Genomic DNA, 27,966 nt, shown 5'->3' on the forward strand with positions numbered 1-27,966 from the left:
AATCTCACCGGGGTAGAATGCAGGTCTGACTTCTGCCTGCAGACTGCACTCTGAGCTTTCAGGTATCTGCTGAGATGCTTGCCTGGCCTGGCAGGTGCCCTGTAACCATGCTTTATTTGAGTCTGAATGACCGGCCACTCTTTCTCTCTCTCTCTGATCTGTCTGCAGAGGTGCCTCTTTGTCCTGATAGATGACATATTCTATTAAACCTTGCTACCTTATTTACCACTTGAAGAAAAATATCCAGAAGTCACTATATTGTTACTATTATTATTATCACTATATTGTCCCATTATGCTTCCTCCTCACACATCCATTCCCTAACAATGGGAAACCAGTAATCATAGAACGTATGATTTTTGAAAAACCATTAGTGAAAAACAGTAAGAATCAAAGCCCCTTTCATTTTCCTGCCAGGGTCACAGTTTCACTTACGCCCGGCCAGGACGTCCTCACCTTTCCAATTTATCAGATAGGGAACCAGCACTGCAATTTACAACCTTCATGCTAGATACATACTCTTGCATTTTGAGTTCCTTTCACATGGGGCTAAGGGTCCCTGTCCACTGTTTTCAGTCTCCCAAATTTCTACACTTCATGTATCTGTGTGGGTGGGTGGGGGGAGGCAGCGGTGAGGGGAGACTGTCCATTTTTTTTTTTTTAAACTCTGGGCCGGCAGCATAGGCATCCCATATGGTTTCCAGTTCAAGTCCCAGCTCCACTTTCTTTTTCATTTATTTTATTTGAAAGGCAGAGTTACAGAGAGGCAGAGGCAGAGGCAGAGGCAGAGGCAGAGAGAGAGAGAGAGAGAGAGAGAGAGATATCTTCCATCTGCTGGTTCATTCCCTAGATGACCCCTATGGCCAGAGCTCCATAAATCCGTAGTCAGGAACCAGGAGCTTCTTCGGGGTCTCCCACATGGCTGCAGGTGCAGGGGCTCAAGGACTTGGGCCATCTTCTTCTGCTTTCCAGGCCATAACAGAGCTGGATCGGAAGTGGAACAGCTGGGACTCGAACTGGCACCCATATGGCATGCTGGCACTGTAGGCAGTGACTTTACATGCTTCACCACAGCGCCGGCCCCCAAGTGTGTCCATTCTTAAGATTGCCTATGCTTTGTTAAACCAAAGGACACACGTTCAAGAGTCGAAATTCCTAAATTTCCATTAGGATTAGTAAACATACTAACTTGAAATCCTTCAACTAGCCCTAGAAACTGCTCTCCAAGGAATGGATATCAAAATGTTGACAAAGCTTTCCTTACTCTTGCCTTTTCTATAATCCTTCTTGTGAGTCAACTGATCCCATGTATGCTCTGAGACTTAAAGACCAGAGTTGTTTGTTTGTGAATTTTAACTACACATGAATCATCTGAAAGGCGATTTTTGTATTCTTCTCTGTGCCCTATTCAACCTGTCTGTAAATGGCTAAGTCATTCAATTCACACAGACCTGTTTTTGCGAAAGGATTCGAGTATTGCTGAGAGATAAGTTTGTTTCTCAGGAAGGAAGAAAACAAAATAACTAGCAAGAACAAGATGTTAAATGCAGAAGCAAATACTCAGTGCTGGTGAAAGGAAGATAATGATCAAGAACTCAGAAAACATAACAAAATCCTAAAGCGAATAGTACATACACATGAAAATGCCCTGATTTAATGAAATAATATCCAATTGAGGAAGCTGAAGTCTAGATATCAAAGCAGTCATAGCAGCATGCCAAGAGGTGACAGAGCCATTTCTACATATCTGTGCTTTCCAGTCATACAGAGAATTCCAGTGTTTGCACCATGCAGCTATGTAGCCTTGGGCAAATCAGATAATGTCTGTGCCTCAATTTCTTCATCTGTACAATGGGCATATCAACTGCATCTTTTTTTTTATTTTTATTTTTATTCTTTTTTTGACATGCAGAGTGGACAGTGAGAGAGAGAGAGACAGAGAGAAAGGTCTTCCTTTTGCCGTTGGTTCACCCTCCAATGGCCGCTGCGGCCGGCGCACCGCGCTGATCCGATGGCAGGAGCCAGGTATTTATCCTGGTCTCCCATGGGGTGCAGGGCCCAAGTACTTGAGCCATCCTCCACTGCACTCCCGGGCCACAGCAGAGAGCTGGCCTGGAAGAGGGGCAACCGGGACAGAATCCGGCGCCCCGACTGGGACTAGAACCCGGTGTGCTGGCGCCGCAAGGCGGAGGATTAGCCTAGTAAGCCACGGCACTGGCCTCAACTGCATCTTTTTCTTTTTCTTTTTTTTTTTTTCTTTTTTTTTGACAGGCAGAGTGGACAGTGAGAGAGAGAGACAGAGAGAGAGGTCTTCCTTTGCCGTTGGTTCACCCTCCAATGGCCGCCGTGGCCGGCACGCTGCGGCCGGCGCACCGCGCTGATCCGATGGCAGGAGCCAGGAGCCAGGTGCTTTTCCTGGTCTCCCATGGGGTGCAGGGCCCAAGCACCTGGGCCATCCTCCACTGCACTCCCTGGCCACAGCAGAGGGCTGGCCTGGAAGAGGGGCAACCGGGACAGAATCCGGCGCCCCGACCGGGACTAGAACCCGGTGTGCCGGCGCCGCTAGGCGGAGGATTAGCCTAGTGAGCCGCGGCGCCGGCCTCAACTGCATCTTTTTCTAAAAGATGGTAGTAAAAATAAACAGAGCAGTTGGTAAATGCTCAATACTATATATATATATAAAAGGTTAACTGTAAACTAACGTCTATGAACAGAGTATATTGGGTATTCTATAATGATGACCCTGGGGCTCTATTTTTTCAACAGTTTGGCACCTTAATTTTTAATCTTGGGGCTGGTGCTCTGGCGCAGCAGGTTAAAACCCTGACCTGAAGCGCCAGCATCCCACATGGGTGCCAGTTTTAGTTCCGGCTGCTCCTCTTCCCATCCAGCTCTCTGCTACAGCCTGGGAAAGCAGAAGAAGATGGCCCAAGTCCTTGGGCCCCTACACACACGTGGAAGACCCAGAAGAAGCTCCTGGCTCCTGGCTCCAGATTGGTGCATCTCCGGCTATTGCGGCTATCTGGGGAGTGAACCAGCGGATGGAAGACCTCTCTCTCTCTCTGTTTCTACCTCTCTCTGTAACTGTCTTTCAAATATATAAAATAAATCTTACAAAAAATTTTAATCTCACTCTTTGCACACATTTTCAACACATACAGTGGTTCACTTTCCTAGAAGCTTTCCAGAAATATATTAAAACATTTTTTTAACTTATTTGAAGGCAGAGAGAGAGAGAGAGAAACAAAGAGAAAGTTTGCTCTCATCTGGTGACTCACTTCCCAAATGCCTATCACAGCCAAGCCAGGGCTAGAGCCAGAAACTGGGAATGAATGCAATCCTGTCTTCCATGCGGGCGGCAGGAATGCGAGCCACAGCCATTGCCTCCCAGGGTTTACATTAGTGGGAAGAGATCATCAGGAGCTGGAGTCAGGAACTCAACTCAGGCAATGATGTGGAATGCAAGTGTTTTAAGCACTAGGCTAAGCACCTGCTCCTGGAAATACCTTTTCCAAAATAATAATAATGATAATAATAAAATAATAAACCCCAATTGCTGAAAATGAAAAGCTTAAGTGATTTATAGTCAGTTCATAAATCTGTGGCCCAGTACTGTTGTTATTAGGATTTGAGCAAGGATTAAAATATAATTGAGATTGAATGGGCTAAGTAAGTACCCTGTAGGAACTCTATAAATCTCTTACTTTATTTAGGACTAAGAACAATTAGATAAATCTGGAGGTAAATGATTTACAATAATCCTATGGGGGTCTCCTTTAAAGGAAAGTTGTAGTGAAAGCTTTAATAGAGTTAATTTAACTCTATCAGACAACAAACTTGATTTATTAAAAATTATGTTCCTCATATTGCATTTTATCATGTAAGACACGGTTGCACTGCTGCAACAAGAAACTGTAAGAACAAACAGAATAATGCAATGTCAAAAGTGCTTCATAAAGGAAAATACTTGACAACTTTAACTGTTAAAAAGGTCTCTAAGGTTTCATTTGATAAGAAACCGTGATCAAGCTGAAAGGCTTTAAAGAAAAGCCATCGAGGGTGACTGTTTCCTAGAGCAGAGTGAAGTAAGTTCATTTTCCTATGTGTGCTCCTAGCAGGACTATGGTATGTATGAAAACCTAAGGAAAAAGCAAGGTTAGCCTCAACATGGTTTCACTAGATAAGCCCTGTAACAGCACACTGCCTTACTAAATCTAGAGTAATTCATTTTTCCAAACACACTGCAACCCAACAAGAGTGTACCTCCTGCAGCCAATGAGGCAAAAATGAAAACCATGGACTTTGCTGAAGAAATGTTTCCTCTATACACTTACAATCCCAGTGAGTATGAATCAAGAGAGACCCACATTTCAAAGGGAGGGGGGAGACACACGTTTAAAAATTGTCTTTGCATTCTGAGTCTTTCACTTGATGCCCATAAAATAGAGAACATTCAAAAGCAATTCTTGGACACCTACTCAAAGATGCGGCAAAGCAGGCACAATGGATGGCATTTTCAGAGAGTTCTAGTGACCTCAGAGTTCTCAAGTCACACAAAGGGTGGTGCAGGGTGGGTCCCAGCCGGGGGTTGTAGTTCTGTGTTAGGGACAATTTTGACCTAAGATGCATGAAAATGCTCTCTCTCCATGACTACTGAGATTAACAATACCATGACTTGGAAGAAGTTTTCAACAACTTACACTTCTACCCTGATTTATGGATTCCAAAGGGCTCTGACACAAAGCATCTCATGTGACCTTGACTGCTGTCTCAAGTGGCAAGGACAGCAGGCATCCTGTGAGAACCCTCATTTCTGATCCTTAATCCAGTGATCAAAGAAAATAAAAATTTGAAAAAGGCACAAGAAGTGTGCCTATCCCATCATTTAACTGCTTAAAAGTGGATTTCAGTTGCACTGCCACCCAACGAGGAGCTTGTCAGAGTAATCAGGTCAGAGGAGAGAGTGGCCTCCAGCAGTTCTGCAGGAGGCAACACATTTTCTAGGAGATGTGAGAGGAAAACGAACACGGCACAAATCCAGGAGATGCAATGGCACTACTTAGCCTGTGTGGATACAGACTGCTCATGCCTGTATGCTGTTTGTCCTCTCGGGGCCAGAGTGCACTTTCTGCGACCAAAGATCAAAGGCTAAGGTAACATCTCTGTGGGAGTCATTTCAGCAGCCACAAAATGATCCAAGAGGAACTTAAGCACAGACTTTCCTGTTGGCCTCCTTGTTTCTATGTGACAAGGTTTAACAAGAGAAGCTGACCAGAATGCATAGTAGGACACTGGAAAACCTCAGCAGTATCTAATGACTTAATATCAGTAAACATGAAAAGGGACAGATAAGGCCCCATCCATAACCACACCTAGTGACAATCAGCTAACAACAGAGGCATCCTTCCTGGTACCAAGACAATGACTGCTCCTTTGAGCTTCACAGCTACAGCCCTGTAGGAACTTCTAAGGATGTCTTGCTAACACTCATTTACTCCATTCACTGATTCAGCAATTAGTGAACAAGTACCTCCTATGGCAGGTCTTTTCTAGCACTGAGGATATAGGCACCGCCCTTACAAAGCTCTCATTTTAGCAAGGGAGAGACAGCACACCAACAAGCAAAATGTATCGTGTATGAGTTGGTAAAAAGTGCTCTAGAGAATGATGCAGGTCAGCGGGATGGGGGAGCGATGGATATGGGGGGGCACTGCAATACAAGGCTACAAGGAACGTGCGTGTTTATAAAAATAATAATGTTAGGGAGACAGAAGTGTAAGGTATGTGAAGATGTACATTAAGAAGCACAGACTAAAACCCAGAGGTTTCAGAAAGTTCCTATCTATCGAAAGGAAAGAAATGCCAGATAAAACTGGTGGGCGAGATCTTCAGATGCTCTGTCCTGTTACAAGTCACCCACTACTTAACTTCTCAATGAGTATGTCGTTTGCTGGAATTCACTACAGTTTATTCCACCATTCTCAACCTGTAACATTAACCTGCAGTTCTGCCTTCTCCCCAAAGGATGAATAACACACACCAGACCAGTAATGTGTCTCTAGGCTTCCACATACAGTCCCCATGAACCAAAACTTCCCACATTAAGATAGTTTCAGTGAGCCACCTCAGAGGAGAAAACTCTCCTTTAAAAAATTATCACAAACTGGGATTTAAAAACTTAAGAACAAATTGCCAATCCAAGTGAAATTTAATCCAGGTAGATGATACATAATGTGTTTGTGTGTTCTTCCTTTCTACTGCTACCTCCCTCCCCTAGATGCACATGTATCCTAGTTTGGCTCATGGTTATCCCTCTTAAAGAGCATTTTACTACCTTGAAGATATTGAAGGAGCAAGATTTTCCCACGTTACCCTTAGTGAGTGGTCTTTTAGAATGGGCAGGCTCTAAAAGGCTGCAACAATATTTTGTCGTGGCTCTCACACTGAACTGAGAACAAAAGAGCAAACAACCAGCCCGCGGGAAGGAAGCGCAGTGTGTGACTTACCTGGAATGGGAATGATAGGAATACTCTCATTGGGGACCACCCGAGGCGAGTTGCTATCTTCCACATAGAAATGAGCAGTCTGGAAACATTTTCTGCGTAGACAAGAGAAAACCATGTCAGCAGAGAGACCCGAGAAGTACACTTGTCTGAGTTCCTCATTTTTCAATTCTTCTTTCATAGATTTTTTTCCCCAGCTTTAAACATCACACAGCACTGAAGGCAAACTCACAAAAAAGTAACAGGGGGTCAGGACAACGTTCAGCCTAACTGGAGGAACCCAAAGTAGCTGCGTACCCGTGTTTTCTTCTAACCACATCCAACCTGGGAAGTGCACAGCGAAAGGCTTACTGTTGAACTGCTCAGATATGTGAACACTTGGGCACACAGTGAACCTGCTCCACAAACCGCTAGGATTTCCCCCACAGTATTTCTAACTTTGGTATTTTACAGGGGGATACGTTGCTCTTCTCACCGCCCAGCACTAAGTTCAGAACCACATCTCGAACCCTCCCCAATGCAGTCATCCCGCAACCCAAGTACACAACAGCAGCACATTGTCTGCGCTTAGCAAAGGGCCCCCAAGCCTCAGACAGCTCTGTAAAGGGGTCAGAGGGCTGACAAGGGGGCAAACACTCAAAGTCCGAGGCCCTTGCCAACCACATCCCAGGCAAGCACCTGACGCCCTCCTATGACATCTGCTTGCTTTTTTCTGTTTTCTTTTTCCTTTTGTTTTTACCTGGACTTGAGGCAAAGCAGGGAGCACACACTGGTCATCATAGGACAGGCAGTGAACAGAAAAGCCATCAGCAGCTCACTCAGCCTCTGCCCGCTGATGCTGGCCGGCCCTCGGCTTTCCAGCCTCCACGTCACTGTTCATTGGGGCCCTAATGAGCTGCCGGAAGCACGGGCTGAATATTTAATGAGGCTGCTCAGCGTGAATGGCTATTGTGACCAGAGAAGGGTCCCTGTTCATCTGGCGGAGGGGCTGTACAATGGCTGGCCCTACTGCTGCGTCTTTCAGCCGAGCAGGCGGCACCCTTCTGGTGCTCCGCGGCCCTGGGACCCGTCCCGCTCCTCTGGCGTCTCCCACCAGGCAACACTTGCACACACCACAGCTCTGCTTTTTCACTGGGGGCCAGATTCCGACTCTCAGCGTAAGCGAACCTGTGTTCAGAACTGCCTTTGCTCAGCTCATCAACAGCACGCTGGCATGATTTTGTTGGGTATGTCATGTTTCTACAAAGCCTCGGAGCAGAGTTAAGCAGCTAGAAAAAAAAAAAATCAACCAATTCTACAAGCCAGAGATTTCTGTGGGAGGGAAGAGATCTTGGAGTCCAAGAAGAGCCCTTTCCTTCTCAGCTTTATATGGGGCTGTTACAACTGCAGGCCATGCAAAGTGCTGCCCCGGCATTGTGGGAAGCAGTTTTCTTTAGGCAGTACCTATTTGCAGATGGAAAGTGGCACTAACCAATCGTACATTTGGGCACTGCTCTAGAATAAACTGGATTATGACTTCAGACCAGAGGGGATTCTGAACAGAAACTGCTCAAACTGGTGGCACACGTCTCACAGAACTATTCTTGCACGGCACTGAGAAAAATGATTGTTTTCTAGGAGTTGCATAGTTGTTACATAAACTTATATTTTTATCACTGCCTTTCCCTAAATGGAAAGCATATCAGTTGGTCAGACTTAAGTTACATGGATATGAAATACACCAAAATATTACAATCTAATGAATGTAAAAGTGTTAAAATCCATGGGCAAAAATCATGATTTTGATGTTGGAGATAATAGCTCTGATTCTGAATGAGCGACCAACTTGTCTACTCCTAGACTCTTTCCTCCCTCTCTTCCATGTCACCCATATGCACAGATTTCCAGAACGCAATGTTAGCATTATAACATGGATTATAGACTTCACAAACAAGCTAGAACCACAGCCATCCAGCATCACAGCTAAGGGTAACCTGCTTTCATGGAGTCAGGGACCATCATTCAGACCCAAGCAGCGCTCTCCCTCACTGAAGTGAGGGGCGCATGAGCCACAAGGTCGGCCTTTAACAAATGGAGAAAACAATCAAAAGGAAGTCCGCCGTCCTTGTTGATTGAACGTAAAACTATTTGTAAACAGAATCATTAGTGGTCACATGACTGTGACAGTCAAGTGACCTGGAAAGGAAGTACTACCGTGTGGCTTTTTTCTTCCCTAGAAGATGACTGACACAGCTCAGCCAGTTGCTCACTTATGGAGGGAGCCCAGGGCTCTGCATTCTCTCTGGAAAAAGCAGTGTGTATTGAAGCGCATCGCACGCTGGTGCACCAGGTGCTGCTGTTTAGGATGGGTTTTCCCCAGAGCAAAATCACTCTGTGACTGCCAGGGAAGAGCATGTATCTGGGGCTGAGGCTCGGAAACCTGGGGACGAAGCTCCACACATCTGCGCCTTGCTGCCTGGCAGTCGCTCGCCTCCCCAAGATGCCAATGGGCAACCGAGTGCTGACCCTTGGTTGGAGGGGTGGGGTCTCCCCCCACAAAACAGATGTCAGTGGCTTCAACACCCTCTGGGCAACCAGCTACAAGCCCTAAAGCTACATCCTTAAGCTTTAAGTGGATTTATAGTATAAAGAATGACATAAGTAACAGACGATCACTGCAGAAAAATCAGGAAACACAAATGAACAGAAACAAAATTCAATTAAAATCACCCCAAACCTTCTGGCGATCATCACTAATAACTTGGGATATGCCCTTCCATCCTTTTCCTCATTTTTTAATTGACTAATTCTTGATCATCCGCACTGAAGGGCTAAGAGCAGAAGAATAAACATGACAGACAAGGCCCCTGCCCTCGTGGTATTTGTTTTCTTGGGGAAAATCAACAACACACACGTACACCAACAGTGACAAAAAGCCAGGAACTACGAAGACAACAGAAAAGAAGGATGCCGTAAGTGACGAGGGGTGGAGGAAGGGACTGCGGCAGTGGCATCTGATCTGAGAGTTGATTAAGGAGGTCCAGCTCTGCGAAGCTCTAGGGGCAGATCATTCTAAGCAGATCAAACAGAGTTACAGAGCTCGAGAGCACAATCAGCATGGCCGGGCAAGGGAATGGAAATGACGCCATGGGCCAGAACAGGGAAAGGTTGCAGAAGGTCAGATCAGAGAGGTGGGCAAGAGCCAGAATGTCCAAGACCCAGCAGGCCACAGAGAATCGCCCTTGGTGCCTACAAGCACGGGAAATCAGTGGAGGGCTTTCATCTGTGGAGCAGCACAGTCCGGTCTATTTTACAAGCCTGAGTTGGACTGCTCTGCAGTGAATGGATTATTCAGTGGCAAGAATGGAGGAAGCCATCAAGCAGGGGCTGCTGTTGCATGCCACTGAAATACAGATAGAGCATTTTCTTCTGTATTATTTTTAAAAATGTAATGACGGGCTGGCATTGTGGTACAGCAGGTTAAACCACTCCTTTTGATGCCAGCATGGAGTCCCAATGGCTCCGCTTTCAATCCAGCTTCCTGCTAATGTGCCTGGGAAGGCAGCAGAAGATGGCTCAAGTACTTGGGACCCTGCCACTCATGTGGGAGACCAGGATCAAGCTCCTGGTGCTGGCTTCAGCCCATCCCAGCACTGGCTGTTGCAGCCATTTGGAGAGTGATCCAGTGGACTGAAGACATCAGTCTCCCAATCCGTCTCTCTCTCCTTGATGTGCTGCCTTTCAAAAAAAAAAAAAAAAGTAAATACATCTTTAAACAATTAACATGAGCTCATATCATGCACATTTCTCCTCGATACCAAATACAGTTCTACATCCTCATTACTAACACTTGCTTCCTCTTCTATTCATGCAGTACTACATTGCGGGTTTATCATTTAACTTATTCCTTTACTATTTCTTGGGGTCCTGCTGTGGGCCAGGGACTGAGGAAGGCACTAGGTTGCTGACAACTTCACTACCTTTAACTTTGAGATGATCCCTGCTCAAGTTAGGAGTTTAAGACCTCAGGAAAGTGGCTGGCTGTCATGTGACAGTGTATTGCAGCTGGCTCATTTCTGAGATGTCTCAAGAAAAGTGGTTTTTGACCTTGAGCAGAGTCTGAGAATAAAAAAAAAAAAAAAAAGAAAAGAAAAGAAAAGAAAAAGCAAAGGCAGGGATTTTTGAAGAAGAAGAAAACACAAGTTTTAATGCCTTTCAACTTCCCAACTGTGAAATGTTCAAAGAGGTGTCATTTCTCTAATTTCGAACTCAGGGGAATGAAGATGAAACATCTGTGACTGCCCGAATGTGTCACTGAGCGGGGGACTTCCATTTTTCTACCCAGGTCCAGTTCTCTTTTAACTAACCTACCCCAAAAGTCCCTCTTTGAATGAAACAGATTTCCAGGGTCATGAACTATTAGCTATTGTCTAAAATCATAATTTCTTCACCATCAACCTTTGCTTATGCAAGTGCTACGAAAAGGCAAAAAGATGAAGCATATGGAGTAACAAAAACATATTTACAAGTTGAACTCCAAATCATACGCCCTCAGACCCCACCTTACATTTCAATTTCTCCCTCTTCCTCTCACTTCCTGCTACCCCAGGAGGGGCCTTTGGGAACTGAGGGCAGCTAACACCGTTCTCCTTGACCCTTCCTGGCCTCCTCATTACCTCAATTACTTACTCCCTGCTGCCCTTTGCAGCATGTATGTTTCTGACACGCTGGAGCTTACCAATTCAGGCACTACCATAGTTTTGAAAAGTCCCAAAAACTCTGCCTCTTAAATTCTCAGTCAACTGATGGCTGTTAACCAGCAGCGCCTGTCTCTCTGGTTTAGGGAGCTTTATACAATATCCACTATGCCTGAGCCGTGCACCCTGGGGATTCTGGCTGAGCAGCTCTGGAGCACAGCCGCTGTGTGCGTGCACTGTCTCTGGTTAAGAACCGCTGTGGTACACGGACAACTAAAAATAAATAAATACATCAACAAATAAAACCATCTTAAATGGTAGGTATTGTAAAGGTGCCCATAAAAGTAACATTAGGACTTATAAGATCCCATATAGGATAAGAAACAGTCATTATGAATTAGGCACTATTAACACCATCATCTCAAATACAGGAAGCCAAACTGTCTTGCACAGACCTGATTGAGAATATGAAGGTTTTCTGCTCCATTTGTTAGAACTTCAGTTCTCAGAAACACTATGGCATTCTCTGAAGTTGCAGCAAAACTGTCTAACTACCTGCGTCGAAGCAAAAGTCTTCTTTCAAACTACAGAAGCTAATTTAGATGTCTCAAACCCCAGTTTTTCCTCCTAACTTCACCTTTTAAATCATCTTTTGGGCTGCTCTATTTGTAGCAAAATTCACTTTATTACCTAAGCAGGAAAGGAAGTTTCAATACTTCCATCTCAAGTCGGTTTTCTGACATGCTGAATTCTAAGGGTTCTCCCACTTGAACCAGTTTGAACATCATGGTGTTCAATGGTTTTCTAAAACTCAGCCTTATCAAGAAACTACCAGATGGGATCAAGCAGACAGCCCAGTTCTGTCTGTCATTTCTGGAGTTCAAACTCGATGGGTATATGAGGCAGAATGGAAACGAAACAGGAGATGTCAATCTATTGGTCCCTAAACGCTCTCATTTCTCACAGCCTAAACGTCTTGCCACCCAGCTCAGGCTCCTATTCATTAAAGACGTGCATTTTTTCATACCATACAGCCCCCAACTGCCGTCCAAAAGACTGTGGTGCTCAGTCACAGACACTAGATCTCTGCCTATCTACACACAGGCTTCCGATGCCACCCTTCATTCTTTCACCTCTTTTTTGAAAACCAACACAGGCTCAAGTGTTCTACAAAGATTTCTAAGAAAGGCTTGACTGCAAGTCAAGAGGGTCATGTATGCTTATGGTTCCAGCAGCTGGTCAAATCTGTGTGGCTTCCGGCAGCTCCTCGGCCTCAAGCCCATGAGTGTGGTCCAGATCTGTGTGGTGCCTAAGACCTCATGATAAGAGTGAGCATGGATGCCCGAGTCTGGCTCCTGAAAAAGCCCACTGGACACAATGAAGCTTATGCTCATCAAAGTCTGCTCTTGGCTTGAGATTTTTTAAAAGATAACTTTCTATTCTTTGAAGTAAGGGGTTGACTGTGAAGACAAAGCCCTTTTCAAAAATCAAAGCTTCTGCTCTCTAGGAAGCAGAACACATGTGTGGAATACATTGCGTCAGCCTGCACTGCACATCGACCAGTATTAGCTGTCAATTTCAAGTCCCCAGGCTCCCAGCCCAAACACAAAGGCCGCCCTCGCCCGTGACAGATTCCAGTGAGGCTAATCAGCTCTCTTGACTAATGGTGCATGTGTGCATCTGTGCACACACACATGCCCTAACCTAGCTGCCCTGATAGTGCTTTAGAAGGATTAATACATACTCAACTTATAGAGGCCTACTATTCTAACAAACTGTAGCCAACTACCAAGATAAACAGAACATCTCTCGACTTCGGACTCCACCGTTCCCTTCCAGGAATCTGACACATTCTTAAGACAGAACACCCAGAATAGCTAAATTTCAGAAAAGGCCTACCTCTCCCTCCTCCTGTTTTTCCAAGTAGTTATTCAGATAACATCTGGTATGGGTCAATGGTTTTCTATCTCCAGAACAGTTCACGTAGCCAGTACTTTCCAGAAGCAAAGAGCCGCTCTTCAGTCCACACTCAACACTGCAATGTCTGGAATTCCATGCATTACTGCTATCCATCAGGATGTCCCCTCCAAAGGCAGGCATTCGAGCCTGCTTCAGGAGAGGGGCTTTCCCAGGCCTATGGACATCTGGGTTAACAAGTGCATCTCTCTTGACAAGCTCGGGACGCCACATTATTCTCACCCATGGTCCCTGGCTGACCGCACAGCAGTGCCTTCCACAACACTCAGACTGCTGGTACACACGCAGCTAGGAGAATCACAACACTCTTCCCAGACTCACATGAAAACCCAGAATGAACCGAGTAACTCAATGTTGATATCTAAGGATTAGGAACCAAGTCACTGTCTTCAAATTAAGCTCAGTGGTTCCCTAATCACATCAGGCTGAGAAGGAGTTTGTTAGCAGTGTGCGGCTCAAAATTCTAATTGTAGACTAGAGGGGGCAGTTGGCTGAGCTGCTACTGCATATTAATTAAGCAATCTTAACTGATTTATAGACTGCCCTCATTTAAATTTACAGGAGCATGCCAGCTAATAATCCCATTTATTCTCATGCTGTTGAGAACAGAAATCATATTAATATTTACTTTTGTAATTGGATCTGTGTAGTAAACCCTGGATGAGTAAGAGCTACTTATAAATAGGAAGTTGAGAATGTTTGCATGTCTTCCAGGAAGATGATTGAAAGCTGTGTTAAAAAGACATGGACTGATTTATTAGGGCAAAATCTTTCCAGAAAGGAAAGTGACAAACATAGCAATGAGAGGAAAAGGCTGTGGGCGTTGTGAGGCTTTTCCTCAAAGAGTCTCTGAAATAACTCTGGGGTTCCACCTGGAAAGGAGCCCAAACCAAGTTTCTAAGTTGAGAGCTTTCATACACAACAACTCACTTGATGTTAAGTTTCTTTTACTGCATGTGAAATGATTCAGTTTGCAAAGCTCAGCTTACACCTACGGTGTCTTTTCAGGAAGAAATATTTAGCAAGAAAAAAAATCAGAAACTGAAATACACTTCTGCTGGGCGTATTTTCTAAGCCTAAGTGGAGAAATGACAGCTGACAGAGATGAGTGGGCAGTGGGCGATCACTGCAAGCCATTGCCACATCAGGGCTGTCAGAAATCCTGGGGTATACAGCTGTTAGACCCTGGATAAGCAAGGGCTCCTAAGGGGAAAAAGGACAAGGAAACAAGGAGAGATAGAGGATGCACACAACTTTAATGAGGAAAAAACGTAGCAAAAGCTTGTGGATTTCACATGGTGATGAGATGCCCCACTCTACTCTTGATACTAAAACAAAACAAAACAAAAAAATCTAACTCCCACAGTGAGAATTATACTCAATGATTCAAATTGCATGCAATTAACGTCTTCTGGAAGGTGGGAGAAAATGAACAAAAGATAAACACAAAAGCTGCTTCAAGACAATATTCCATCTCTCTCAACGTTCCATCTGTGGAGACATCCTTACAGATACCTAGTGATGACTCAAGTTCTTTAACAGAAGTCAGAGTTCAGAGGTCACTTCATGATTGCCAAGTTCAAGAGACCTGAACGTAGCAACTGTTACAACACAGCTGCCTCCAAGAAAGGGGCTCCGAGAGGACCTCCCAAGGCTCGAGGCATTGGATTAAAAGGTTGTGGGCTTTGAGGCACTTCTCTCACCCCTGGGACACCAGCCTGAAGTTCTGCGTGTCTGTGGCTGAGGGACACTGTGCTTGAGGGACACTCCAATTCATTTGCGATTGTTTTATGGCACTGACTCAACCCCTGCTGACTTGGGAGCACTAATGGGACGTGCTGGTCTGGCTTGTCTTGGGGAAGAGCTAGGAAATGAAATTCACATTGTATTCACTGCTCCTATTACTCAGTATTTATAATCCAAAATGGTGTCATAAAAGCCTTTACCAGCTACTTGTTCCATTAACATACAGATCGAATGTGTTCTGCTCGAAGAGTGATACTCTAAGGCTCTAGTAAGCCATGAGCTAACTCCTCGCTAAGCAGCCCCAGACTGCAGTACTTTTCAAATACTTGGGACCACCTGGGATACAATGTTGATTCGGATATCACACTATCCCCCAGGTTACATTCCATCTGATTGAAGATGTTATATACAATGACAATTCGAAACCATAAATGTACTTAGCAAAATGATGGAGAGAATAACAGGAACTACCAATCTAGATGAGAAATAGCAAACTATAGATAAATTCCATGATAAGTCTTTAAAAAGCAGCTCCACAAATGTGGTTAAAAGGCAAATTGCCAACCAGGGACGAGATGTGCAACCCATCTTGCCGACAAGGGATCTCTCTTCATTAGAAAAGCACCAACAACCCTCGGAAAAAGTGGCTGAGGATATTAACAGTTTACAGAAAAGTAAAAACAAATAGTTCAACTTCACTTACAACTGTGATGCTCAATCTCCCTTATAATAGGGAGCTAATAAATGGAAACTGCCGGAGAGGCACCAAGGTGGAGGCATAGGGAGGGAGCTTACTACTCTAGTCTAGGGGAAGATCTTTAAAAAAAAAAAAAATAGACAGCACTTGATCTCAGGGAAGAGTTAGAGATAAAACAGTAGAGGAAACCCCACGCAAATCAGAGGGACGCTGTGGATCTATGTGGAAGGTGTGGATGTGTGCAACTCAGGGCCCCAGCAGCCGAGAGCCTCAGCATGAGCTTTGGAGAGTGAGGTGAGACCTGGCTGCAGCAGCCCAAGCCAGTGGTGATAAAGCTGCAAAAAGAGCCTGGTCAGAGTCTGGCGGACAGTCTATCTGCCAACCTAGAGAGAAAAAGGAAGACATGTTTCCCTTTTCCTGGCCACCCAGCACTGGCATCCCGAAACTAGCTCAGAGAGGGTGGACGTCATTTTAGACATGTGTTAACAGCTGTGTCAGCTGTCCATGTGCTCGGCAACCAGCAGAGAGGAGATGCCCAAGTCTGGCTGGGAGAACTAACAGGGGGCTGGGTGCTTGTGACTGTGGGAAGCTTTTGTGCCAGGACTGTGAAAACACTGTGGATTTGTGGGAGGGCGCAGGGTGTGGCTGGGACTTTGGGCAGTCACAGTGGGCAGCTCCACATGCTCCGGGCTCCCTGATTCCCTGGTGAGGGTCACTGCTGCAGGATCTGTGCTCACACTGAGGACTGCACAGATCCTTTGTGTGATTCTTGTGGCAGTGTGAACAGATATTGTACCCACTGGGGCTAGCTAAAGAAGTGAGTTGCAGACAACCGAGACAGATCTGAACAAACCTCCACTCTGACAAAATAAAGAAAAAGGAATTATCACACCCAATTTGGGAGTGACCTTGAACACTCCTGTCACCCTGGAGCACTGAGCAGAGCTCCCTAGACACACCCAGCACATGCCTCAAAGTATTCACTGAAAAGGCAAGGGCTCCCCTTTTTATACTCCAAAGATAAAAGCCACCACAGGGAAAACAAAAACCAACAAGCATCTCCACAAACGCCTAAAAATAAACGAAGCAATTCAAGAAACATGAATAAGGAAGAGAGTTTGATGCTCCCAAAGGAACACAACACTTCAATACTAGAATGTGAAAATGCAGAGACTGAAGAAATGCCAGTAACAGAATTAAAAAAAAAAACAAAAACAAACTTGATGATAGGATTTCTTAGAAGTAATCAGAAGCAAATCCAAGTACTAAAGAAATGTGTACATGACATGAAAGAATCTTTCTCATGAAACTGAGATTTTAAAGAGAAATCAAAATGGAAATGAAGAATTCAATAGAACAAATAAAAAAATGTGGTGGAAAGTCTGGACAACAGAATCGGTGAGGAAGAAGAAAAAACATCCAAGTTAGAAGACAAATTTCTGGAAATTTTACATTAGACCAAAAAAAAGGGGGGGGGGAGAAATTAGAGAACTAAAAAATAGTGTTAGAGATCTATGGGCTATTATCAAACCAACCAACATAAGGGTCTTAGAAGTGCCTGGAAGCATGGAAAGAGAAAATGGATTAGAAGGCCTTTTTAGTGAAATAATTACAGAAAACTTTCCTAATTTGGGGGAAAAAAAGGGACATCCAAATACAGGAAGCACACAGAACTCCTAGCAGACATGATCAGAAAAGATCCTCAACATGACACATTGTAATCAAACTCTACACAGTAAAACAAAGAAATGCTGAGAAACACCTGATTAATTTCAGAGGATTCCAATTAGACTCACAGCTGACTACTTATCAGAACCCCTACGGGCTAGGAGGGAATGGCGAGATATATTCCAAGTCTTAAGAGAAAAAAACTGTCAGCCCAGAATAGTGTGCCCTGCAAAGCTCTCATTTGTTCATGAAGGTGAAGTAAAAACCTTCCATAACAAAAGAAATTGAAAGAATTTGTCACCACTCATCAAGCCTCACAAAAGATGCTGAAGGATGTATTACACACAGAAATATGGTCATCACTATGAAAGAAGGTGAAGGCAGAAAATCTCCCAGTAAAAGGATAAAGGAAATCCACAGTAAACAATAGGAACATTTATGGAAAAATTATAGGACCAAGTTGTTACTTATCAATAATCACTCTGAATGCAAATGGCTCAACTTTCCAGTTGAAAGATACAGAATAGCCGAGTGGGGAAAAAAATTAATTGCTGCCTAAAAGAAACACTTCTCACCAACAAAGATACATACATACTTAAAGTCAAAGGATGGACAAAGATATTCCATGCTGACAGAAACCAAAAAAAAAAGCTGGTGGAGCCATTTTGGTATCAGACGAAAGAGACTTTAACACAAAAACTGTTGAAAGAGACAAAGAAGGGCACTGCGTGATGATTAAGCGAACAATTCAATGGGAAGATGTGACTATAATAAATGTGTATGCACCTAATTGCAGGGCACCTGGCTATTTAAAAGAAATATTAATGGACCTAAAGGGAGACATAGACGTCAATATAATAATAGTGGGAGACTTCAATATCTATCAGACAGAAAATCAGTAAGGAAACAGAGTTAATCGACACTATAGACCAAATGGACCTAATGGATATCTAGAGAACTTTTCATCCTACAGTTGCAGAATATATATTCTTCCCATTAGTGCATGGAACTTTCTCTAGGATAGACCACGGGCTAGGCCATAAAGCAAGGCTCAGCAAATCCAAAACAAACACAATCATACCTTGTATCATCTCTGACCACAAAGGAATGAAGCTAAAAATCAATAGCTCAAGAATATCTAGAACATATGCAAACACATGGAGAGTGAACAACATGCTACTCAATGAATAGTGGATCATGGAGGAAATCAAAACAGAAATAAAAAAACTGTTGAGGCAAAGTTTTTTTTTCATACTATTTGTTGAACCCTTTACTTAGTATAGTGTTAATCTTCTGCGTAAAAAGTTAATTGAAAATAGATTTTAGTCAAAAGAAAGAATGAGAATAGGAGAGGGAAGAGGAAGAAGGGTGGGAATGTAGCTGGGGAGGGTGGGAAAGGTGGCAAGAATCACTATATTCTTAAAGTTTTATTTATGAAATGCATGAAGTTTGTATACCTTATGGAAGAGGTTTTTGGGGAAAAACAAAAAACAAAAAAACAAAAAAAATGAACAAAAGAAACTACACCAAGACATCTTTTCTTTCTCACTTAGGAGGTTAGCAAAAAGGCCCAAGGTTTTTTTGTTTTTTGTTCTTTTTTTTTTTTAAATTTTGACAGGCAGAGTTAGACAGTGAGAGACAGAGACAGAGAGAAAGGTCTTCCTTTTTCCGTTGGTTCACCCTCCAAGTGGCCGCTACGGCTGGAGTGTTGTGGCCAGCGCACTGCACTGATCTGAAGCCAGGAGCCAGGTGCTTCCTCCTGGTCTCCCATGCAGGTGCAGGGCCCAAGGACCTGGGCCATCCTCCACTGCCTTCCCGGGTGGGCCACAGCAGAGAGCTGGACTGCAAGAAGAGCACCCGGGACTAGAACCTAGGGTGCCGGCGCTGCAGGTGCAGGATTAGCCTAGTGAGCTACGGCACCGGCCCAAGGTCAAAGTTTTCTAACACTCTATGCTGGTGAGGCTGTGTGGAAACCTACACTGCGGAGTGGGCACAGTCCATACAAATTGCATGTACTCTGTGATGAAAGCATTTCTTGAATTTATCCTACAGATATATTTAGCTACTTGCAAAAGGACACAGTCACAAAAGGAATTCACCACAGTATAGTTTTTAATCACAAAAAACTGGGCACAACAAAATGACAGCCCCAGAGGACTGGTTAAATCAATCTTGACACATCTATACAAAGGAATGCCATGCCTCCATAAAGAACAGAATGAAGTAACTTTGAATGCAGGAATTCTGCAAAATTGCAGGGGATGGAACGAAAAGGTGAGTATTTTGGTGCAAACATTTTTTTAAATCCATGCACAATTTTTATATAACATGTATTTTCCATAAACTTTTAAAAGAACCCCGCTCACGTACATGCATTTCAAAGGTTTTCACACCAAAAATAAACTTATCTTTCTATTAACTATTTGAGGTATGTATGTGTGTGTGACATAGAGAGAAGGAGGGACAGAGGGAGAAAAACGTGTTGAGGGAAGAAGTACAGTACACAACAGTGAATTAAGTATTCTGTGTACAAGAGGATTAGGGACAGATATGCACCTTTGCTTAAATACACTGAACAATCTGCAAGAACCTAAAGTAAACTTGTGATAGTGACTACCTATTTATGAACAGGTAGGAAGCAGGGTGACGAGATGTAGCTTTAGGGCAGTATGTAATTTAATCTTCTTCATTTTGACCCATTTCTAATATTCGTGATTCAAAAATGTCAGCTCTTTTGAAAAAGGAAATAGTCGGGTCTGCTTTCCACTCCTTGCTAGAGGGAATCTTGAGGTATCAACTCTCGGCAGTTCTTTCTGACTGTCCCCTTCATTACTGTCCTCACGTAAGCACAGTCAGACCAACAAGGCGAGCAGCCAGCGGCACACCAGACTCAAGTGCACAAAGCTCCTAACAGCTCTTGTAGCTGTTTGCAAGGCTGCCATTTAGTTATCTCTGGGGACTTTTCTACCTGATTGTTGGCCAGCCTTTGGACGGAGATGCAGGCCAAGGAGGAAATGGAGTGCAGTGTGGGAGGCAATGGCGGGAGGCAGGCCGAAGCACACCCCTCGACCCATTCCAGCCTCCAACAGGTGCCCGTGGTACCTGGGGGGCTTCTGACAACACGGTGGCAGGGTAGAAGGGATTCGGAGGCAGCAGCCAGAGTGCCAGAGGAGAGGACGGATGTGGGCTGGTGTCTCGAGCACACAGAGGCCTCCGGGGCGATGGACTGCAGGTGCTGAGGGAGCAGCACAAGGTATGGCAGCCCGTGAAAGGAACAGCAGGGGCTCTGACCCTTTGAGGAAGGCTCGGTATCTGCCCGCGTCTTCCTCCAGGAGCCGTTAGCTTGGCACGCAGAGCAGGAGCTGGAGACCCTGCCTCAGCCACTCTAAGCAGGTTGGCTTTGCTCTGTGACTTACCTTCTCAAAGCCTCAGTGCGCGCATCTTCCAGACAGGGTGAAATAAGTCACACGCTCAAGCATTTATGATACCTTGCTTAACCAGACCCATTTTCTCATGACGAAGTGGAGGGTCTAAGACCTTCTTACTCACAGAGCCAGAAAGTGGCAGAGCTGCACTTGGAATCCACCAAGTCTAAGTACCCGCTATGATCCACCATCAGCTGGGGAGCATCAAGGGTTTTGTTTCCCAACTCTGGGGTGGAGGAAACTGTCTTGCCCCCCAAGCGTCCCTCATTCAGAGCCAGGGCAGACATCAGAGGGACTGAGCAGCCTATAGCAAAATATAACCTTTATGATGGTAATCTGCCTGCAGGGTGGGGCACTTGCTACAGCAGTTAACAGACTGCTTGAGACATGTGCATGACTTATTGGAGTTCCTGGCTTTGAACCTGGCATTGCTTCCTTTTCCAGCTGTACGTCCTCTGGGGGCTAGGGAACAGCTGATGGCTCAAGTACTTGGGTTCCTGCCACTCCCAGGAGAGGCCAGGATTGAATCCTTGGCTCTTGGCTTTGGCTTGGCCCCATCCTGGATGTTCTGGACATTTGAGGAGTGAACCAGTAGATGGAAGGTCTGTGTGTCTGTCTTTGTCTTTCAAATAAATAAAAGTAAACCAGTAAGAATTTGAAAAGAAAATGTTCGTAACGAGCCCACTGCTGTACTAGGGGCCAAGGACATCAAATGGAGATTGTCTAGCAGGCTGCAACCTTATTTCTGGAGAGGACTCAGAAAATGGATATGCACTCATCTCTGCTGACCACGAGGGGACGCTGGGTCTTTAAAAGTGTTGCAGGCAAAAATGTTTATAATAGATTGGGTCTAAGAGTTCAACATTCAAGCCATGTGCAAGGTTTTTCTCTCTAAAGATTAGATCTTTGAATCCAAAGCTATACACAAGGGTTTCAATTTCAGTTTTTAATGCATGGAGTTTTGAAAATGTATTAGAAATTGAAGACTTCAATAAGTACAAGGAGATCATGGGAAGAATAGCATAATAACATTACCAGTGTCAGCAGATACTGCTTTCTCCACAAGGCCAAAATTGCACTGCAGAGCTTAAAAGCAGATCTTGGAGTTTCTCATTAATCTGTCACAGTTCCTGTACTGCACCTTCTCAGCTAGCACAGGAGTATCTGATTATAATGGATAGATATCTAAAATTTCATCTCAATAATCTGATTTACTCACAGCCAAGGGAAATGCATCATTCCATATGAAAATTCTAGAAATTTGTGCTTTGGAAATAAAAAGCAATCTCTCATGGCATAATATGGATGAGCGGATTAGTATAATTAGCAATTTAATATTAAAAATTATATTAATAATATAGTTTGCCTAACATGAGCCCTACAGAAATATTATCAAGAGGCTCCAGTGTGGTGATTGAAGTTGTACAATCATGACTTCTAAACATTTATTATAAATCTTCTCAGGGCAATTCATTTTCCAAGCTTTCAAACTATCTAGAATTCATGGCTTTAAATTTTTTAAAAATTTCATTTTGCTTATAGAAAAGCACACAGTATTTCCATATTTGCTCACTCCTCCCCCACTTAATACTCTTCATCCTAATTTACCTATAAACTAATGTTCTAAAAAGACATTTTTCAGTTACAAGGCTAAATGCATGCAAACTCTATAACATGCAAATATCTGAAATTTTGGAAAGAAAATGGATGCAACACATATACAGACATACAAACATAGAGCACCCCTGTATGTACTAACCTGGCAACAAAAATTACCCCCAAAACTGTAAAATAACAAGCACAAAGCAGGCATACACAGGAAATACTGTACTTGGTACCAGCTACCCACAGGCTGAATTGCTATTGGCAAATCTTACTTTTGAAAACTGGGGTAGACCAGGTAATTTTAAGCATCTGCTGTCTACAAGACTTTATTCCCGATGACAACAGAACAAAAATTTGGCAAACCAGTCCCAGCCATAGAGACCCCCCAATAAGCTTGACCGCCCCTCACCTGCTCCCCTTCTCTCCTCTCTCCCAAGAAGGCACTTCACGGAAACGTCTGGGAAAGCCCTTGGACTTTATTTTGTTACACCCTCTGAATGGACAAAAAACAAAAGAGAACAGGTGTAGAAGACAGCATTTTCAATTGGCCACCAAGAGTTGCACCCAAATGCCCACCCTCCCCTCAAACACCAACATATCCCAGCCTCAGAGCTCATCTGGGATGTTTTCCCAAGAGGATGCTGACGCACCAAGGTAGCTGGCTTCACGAAAGCCTTTGATGCTAAGGCAAGAAATACGAAACGGGACCTTTGCTCTTAGAGGCCCTCTTTACCTACTGGAAGCCTGTATCAGCCCAGGTGTTAAGGGAAGGTAAGGGTATCACACAACCATGAACTTGCTCATTCACATACCTACTCTTTCACCTTTGATGTACTGCCCTCTGGGAAACTGGCTAAGTATCATGGGTAAGAAACAGACCTTGGCAGTAATCTACCGGGGGAACATTTGAAGCTACCTTCTGCTTCAATCTGGGGCCATTGGACAAGTCTAGAGTCTTATCTTTTCCTCAAGCATCCCTGTCCAGTCTGGACACTTTCCTGATGCACAGTGCATACTGTTTAAATGTAGAGTAGAGCTACCTTGAGAGATGGGCACAGCATTGGCATGTTATTATTATACTAGTATTTTAAGTCCTATATTTGGTTTCTCCTTAAATAACCACAGCATCTGAGTCTTGGCTACAGCATTTAAAAGATGTACTTTTGTCACACAACAATACTTGAGGATTTTTTAAAATTATATTTAATCCTCCAAACCCCCTTGGTCTATAGGATTTCAGACTGAAATGAATCCTATTCTTTCCCAACTCTGCTGACAGAATAAACATGTATTAATCCCACTTTTCCGCAAGCTTTTTAAAGTTCTGATACAAAAATATTTCAAAATCCCTGCATACTTTAATATGCATTTCCTTATGCATGGATTTCAAGTGTTTGTGCTCCAAAATAAACTTTTCATTTCATTTTTCATGAATCTGAAAAAAAACTTCTGTTGAACAGTGGTTTTCTCCTGTTTGCTTATTTAATGTATGTGAAAGGCAGAGAGGAGAGACCTGACCAGACTGGAGCCACTACCCACCCCCTCCCAAGGTGTGGATCAGTGGGGGTGGGCAGGTGAGGGGGGTGGGAGGATGATGGGAATCCAAACCCTCCAGTGTGGGAGAGGAGCACCCCAAATTGCGTCTTAACCACTCTAAATGCCTGTCACCTTCATAAACTCTCTGCAGGACGCTCATACACATATGTCCTCTTTTGGCGAAGCTCTGTTGATCCCACACACAACTCTGTAAGGTCTGAACTCCAAAGACGTTAATATTTTGCGCTAACTTCCGAGTCACCCTTGTTTCCTTTTTACTTCTTGGAATGAACATCTTTGAATCTTTGTGTGTTTGTGAGTGTTCTTTTCCCTGAATACTTGTGTTCACGTAATCTGGTAACTACTGGGCTCCACAGTGAGTCAAAGTGTTGGGCACAGGAACCACAATTTGCAGGAGCCCAAACCTGGGAATTGATTGAAAAGAGCGAGGGCCTGTGATGTCCAGACCTTCTCATCTCCCTCCACCGGGTCCCCCAGACCCCGAGAAGATGCTTGGAGTGGCTACAAACATTCATCTGAAGACATCACCAGCGTGTTGGAATGTTGTTACAAATTTTCAGAAAAACTTGAAATTTGCAGCTTCCTAAAATATTTAGACTTTTTTTCAACCCTTAGCCCTACTCCGAATTCTGCCAGATTCACTCTTGGGAGATTTGGAGCGGAGCCGGCGAACTCCGCAGTTTTTCCTCACACACAATCGCAGGCGCTTAAGACTACCACCCGTAAGCTGACAGCACTTTGAGAAGCAAATGCCATGCGATCAATAACTAATATCTCGAATCACCCAGGGGGTTACCTGAGCAAACCGACAGAACAGACACATTCCAGCTTGCGAGAGAAGACATTTAATTTGGAGAAATCCGCAGAGGGCTGCCTCTGGCTAGTACAGACAAAATGAATAAGGCGCTTCCCTTTCCTGGAAAGTGAGCTTGCTGTAGAGACGTATCCATCCACCGCTTCCCTAAGCCCTCAGCCCAGTCTGTGAAGTACCAAGGAGCAGGCTTACACAGCAACCTTTGCCCGTGACCCCCTCCCCGCTTTTGTCTAACGACTGTGTGTTAGCCTGTTCCAAGAGCTCCGGCTGGCATCTCAGGGCCAACTCGACAGCAGGGGGCTGGTTACTATAACAACTGACAGCTCTCGTGAATTCTCAAAGCCCACCGAGTAGCCATTTGGGAAACAGTTATTGAGCAAAAACTTGCCTGGGATCGGCTGCCTTAGCTGCGACATGACCCTGAGCTCCCTGCACCCAGTTGCACAGGGAAAGGAAAAAAAAGAAAGAAAGAAAGAAAAAGGTGCTCACCTCCAGGAGCAGCTGGCCACCTCTGAAAGCTCCCACCCCTGTCCCCTTTAGCATCTCCGCACAGATGGGTTAACACCACAGTGCACTCTTACAGTCATAAACGCAAATCCTCCCAGGCAGGACATCGCTGGCAATCACCAATTGTGCTGTAACTCCCCAGTGGCCTGACACCTTGTCAGGCTTTGAAGAACCGAACTGCAAAAATTATTCCTTGTGATTAAAAAACAATTATTGAATATGGCCACAGATATAGGTTCCACAAAGAAGTGAGTGGCACAGGAAAAAAAAAAATCCCAGGATAAATGCTGTCGTGTGAATGGTGGGTCCGCAGCCAAGATAGAGGTGAATGTACAAAGTCAGTAAAAATCACCAGGTTTTTCTAGGCTTTAGACAACTTTTACACACACCAACCTTTCAGATGCTCATTCTTTCCCTCAGCACAAGGCGATACTGAACAACCAAGACCACCCCAGTGCAATATCCCTGAGAATGGAACCTGACTCCATCCATCCAAGTGGTCTTGTCTTTGCACAGGTGGAGTGATGGAGTGTGTGCTCTGCAGTACTGAGGGTGTTGTGACCCAGCCCTTCTGGTCATCTCCTACACAGCTGCCCCTGCCTCCTCCCTTTCCCTTGTTCTATGAAAATTACAGCCCAAACACCCTGTCCTCCCAGAAGCACTCTGGTCTTCCTCTCATTCCCACCCCACGCTGCTCATGGCCAGAGTCCCTCCCCAGAGTACACGGTCTCCCTTTATCACTATGCTAACCCAAGGACACAGAGGGCAGGCAGGGAACTGCAGGGAGGGCCGAGACGCCAGTGAGTGCCACTCCTAAGGGGCCACTGCCACAAGGCAATATGAAAACAGTGTTGCTACAACTTCCAACCTAGCAGGAGAACTCAGGCAGCTGAGTTGTTGCTCTTCTTAATTGTTAAAAATCTTCTGGTTGTTTTACTAAGAAAATGCCCACCAAGACCAGGGCAGACCAGACCAGGCTAAAGCTGGGAGCCAGGAACCCAATTCAGATCCTCTACATGTGCGGCAGGAACCTAACTACTTGAGCTGTCTCCCACAGAATGCATTAGCCAGAAGCTGGCATCAGGAGTAGGGCCAGAATTTGAACCCACATACTCGATATAAAATATGAGGAGCCTAACTGGCATTGTAACTGGTAGGTCAGACACGCACTCCTACTAAGGTTTTAAGTCCTATCTTTGTATTTTCAATAGGATTCAAAATTGTAAAAGTAACATCTCAGCTAAATCAAAGTAGTCTGGAGTTTGACTTCAATTTGGGATAACCTGTGCTCACCTGCTCCTCTTCTCCACTAACCTGTAAGTTCCTGGAATAAAGGAACTCTGGCTCTCTGACCAATATCCTGTGCCTGGCACAAGTTAGGTGCTTATGAAAGGTTGAATAAATGAACAAAGCAAAGAATAATCGGGCCAGCCATAGAGGGTCTCAGGTCAACAAACAGAACAAAAGCCTAAGTAAGACAAACTCCAGAATCTATCAGGCAGATATTCAATCCTGGTCAAGTCACTTTCCCTTCTGTAAAGTTTCCTTTGACAATGGTGCTGCCTTTCCTGATGCCCTGTCTACCACACATAGCTGCTAGAGAAATAAATAATGTCACATGTGCTTTGTGCTAGTTTAGTCATCGCTGGTGGTGGCTGTTGGTGCTGTTTCTTCTTCCAGCACTCCCTGGCATCGGAGCCATCACTCTTATCATACCTGCTCCTTTGTGACTTTGCACAGACAGGGTAGACAAGCATCTACACCCGACCCAGCCATCAGCAAGCCAGCTTGGAGGTGTTTATTGTTGGAGCGGGTGGGTGTAGTGCGTGTACCTGGGCTCACAACAGCTCTCGTTGTCCTTGATGCTACAGGAGGAAGAGGTGGGGTCTTTGTCCCAGTGAGACACATGTGACCGGTCATTGAGAGCTTGAGATGAGTATGGCCACGTGCCCACCCTTTCACACACATCTGTTTGAGCCTCTGTGAGGCCAACACCAACGCCCCATACATTTGTGATCTGCATACTGTCCTGTTTTTTGTTTTTTTTGTTTTTTTTTTTTTTTTTGACAGGCAGAGTGGACAGTGAGAGAGAGAGAGAGAGAGAGAGAGAGAGAAGTCTTCCTTTGCTGTTGGTTCACCCTCCAATGGCCGCTATGGCCAGCATACCGCGCTGATCTGAAGGCAGGAGCCAGGCGCTTCTCCTGGTCTCCAATGCGGGTGCAGGGCCCAAGGACTTGGGCCATCCTCTATTGCCCACCCAGGCCACAGCAGAGAGCTGAACTGGAAGAGGAGCAACCGGAACAGAACTGGCGCCCCAACTGGGACTAGAACCCGGGGTGCTGGCACCGCAGGTGGAGGATTAGCCTAGTGAGCCGTGGCGCCGGCCACCGTCCTAGTTATTGCATGCTCTCTCCCACTGAACATCCAGGGAAGGAACAAAATTGTAATGTCAGCAAACCCACTTGGTTTCAAGAGCAGCATTCCTGATGAGGAGCCCCCAACACATGGCAAAACTTCTCAAAGTCCAAAGAGTAAGAGAGACATTTTTCCTGTCTGCCTATGTGCTCCGCTGGCACCGCCTGATTTCATCACAGGATTTGCAGATGGCTCAGTCCTGGCCTTGAAGAAGGACACGCATTGACCAGATCGAAGTATGAAATCCTTCTAACACCAAACTACAGCAGCTTGAACCAGATGTTAGGATTCCCACTTAGAGTTTCCAGTTTTCTGTCCAGGATCCATGCAGCCAATTCAGCTCTATGTAAATCTGAAAAGGCTATCAACACTACTG

General features: G+C 44.7%; 1 protein-coding gene across 5 annotated transcripts in view; it reads right to left on the reverse strand.

Moving 5' to 3' along the window:
- Positions 1-27,966, reverse strand: part of PTPRG (protein tyrosine phosphatase receptor type G) — a 778,020-nt gene that overhangs the window by 45,597 nt on the left and 704,457 nt on the right. For 2 of the 5 annotated variants that reach the window (XM_008260863.5, XM_002713279.6), the window contains exons 14-15: positions 22,707-22,790; positions 6,507-6,598 (exon numbers count right to left, since the gene is read on the reverse strand). In XM_008260863.5, coding sequence (XP_008259085.1) covers positions 6,507-6,598; positions 22,707-22,790 — 176 coding nt within the window. Of the gene's footprint in view, positions 1-6,506; positions 6,599-7,242; positions 7,299-22,706; positions 22,791-27,966 lie in introns of those variants that run through there. The other 3 variants (XM_051852247.3, XM_008260864.5, XM_089305488.1) reach the window with 2 other exon arrangements.

This window comes from Oryctolagus cuniculus, chromosome 10 (assembly GCF_051225735.1).
Source record: "Oryctolagus cuniculus isolate XC-2025 breed Fujian yellow rabbit chromosome 10, ASM5122573v1, whole genome shotgun sequence".
NCBI lineage: Eukaryota > Metazoa > Chordata > Mammalia > Lagomorpha > Leporidae > Oryctolagus > Oryctolagus cuniculus.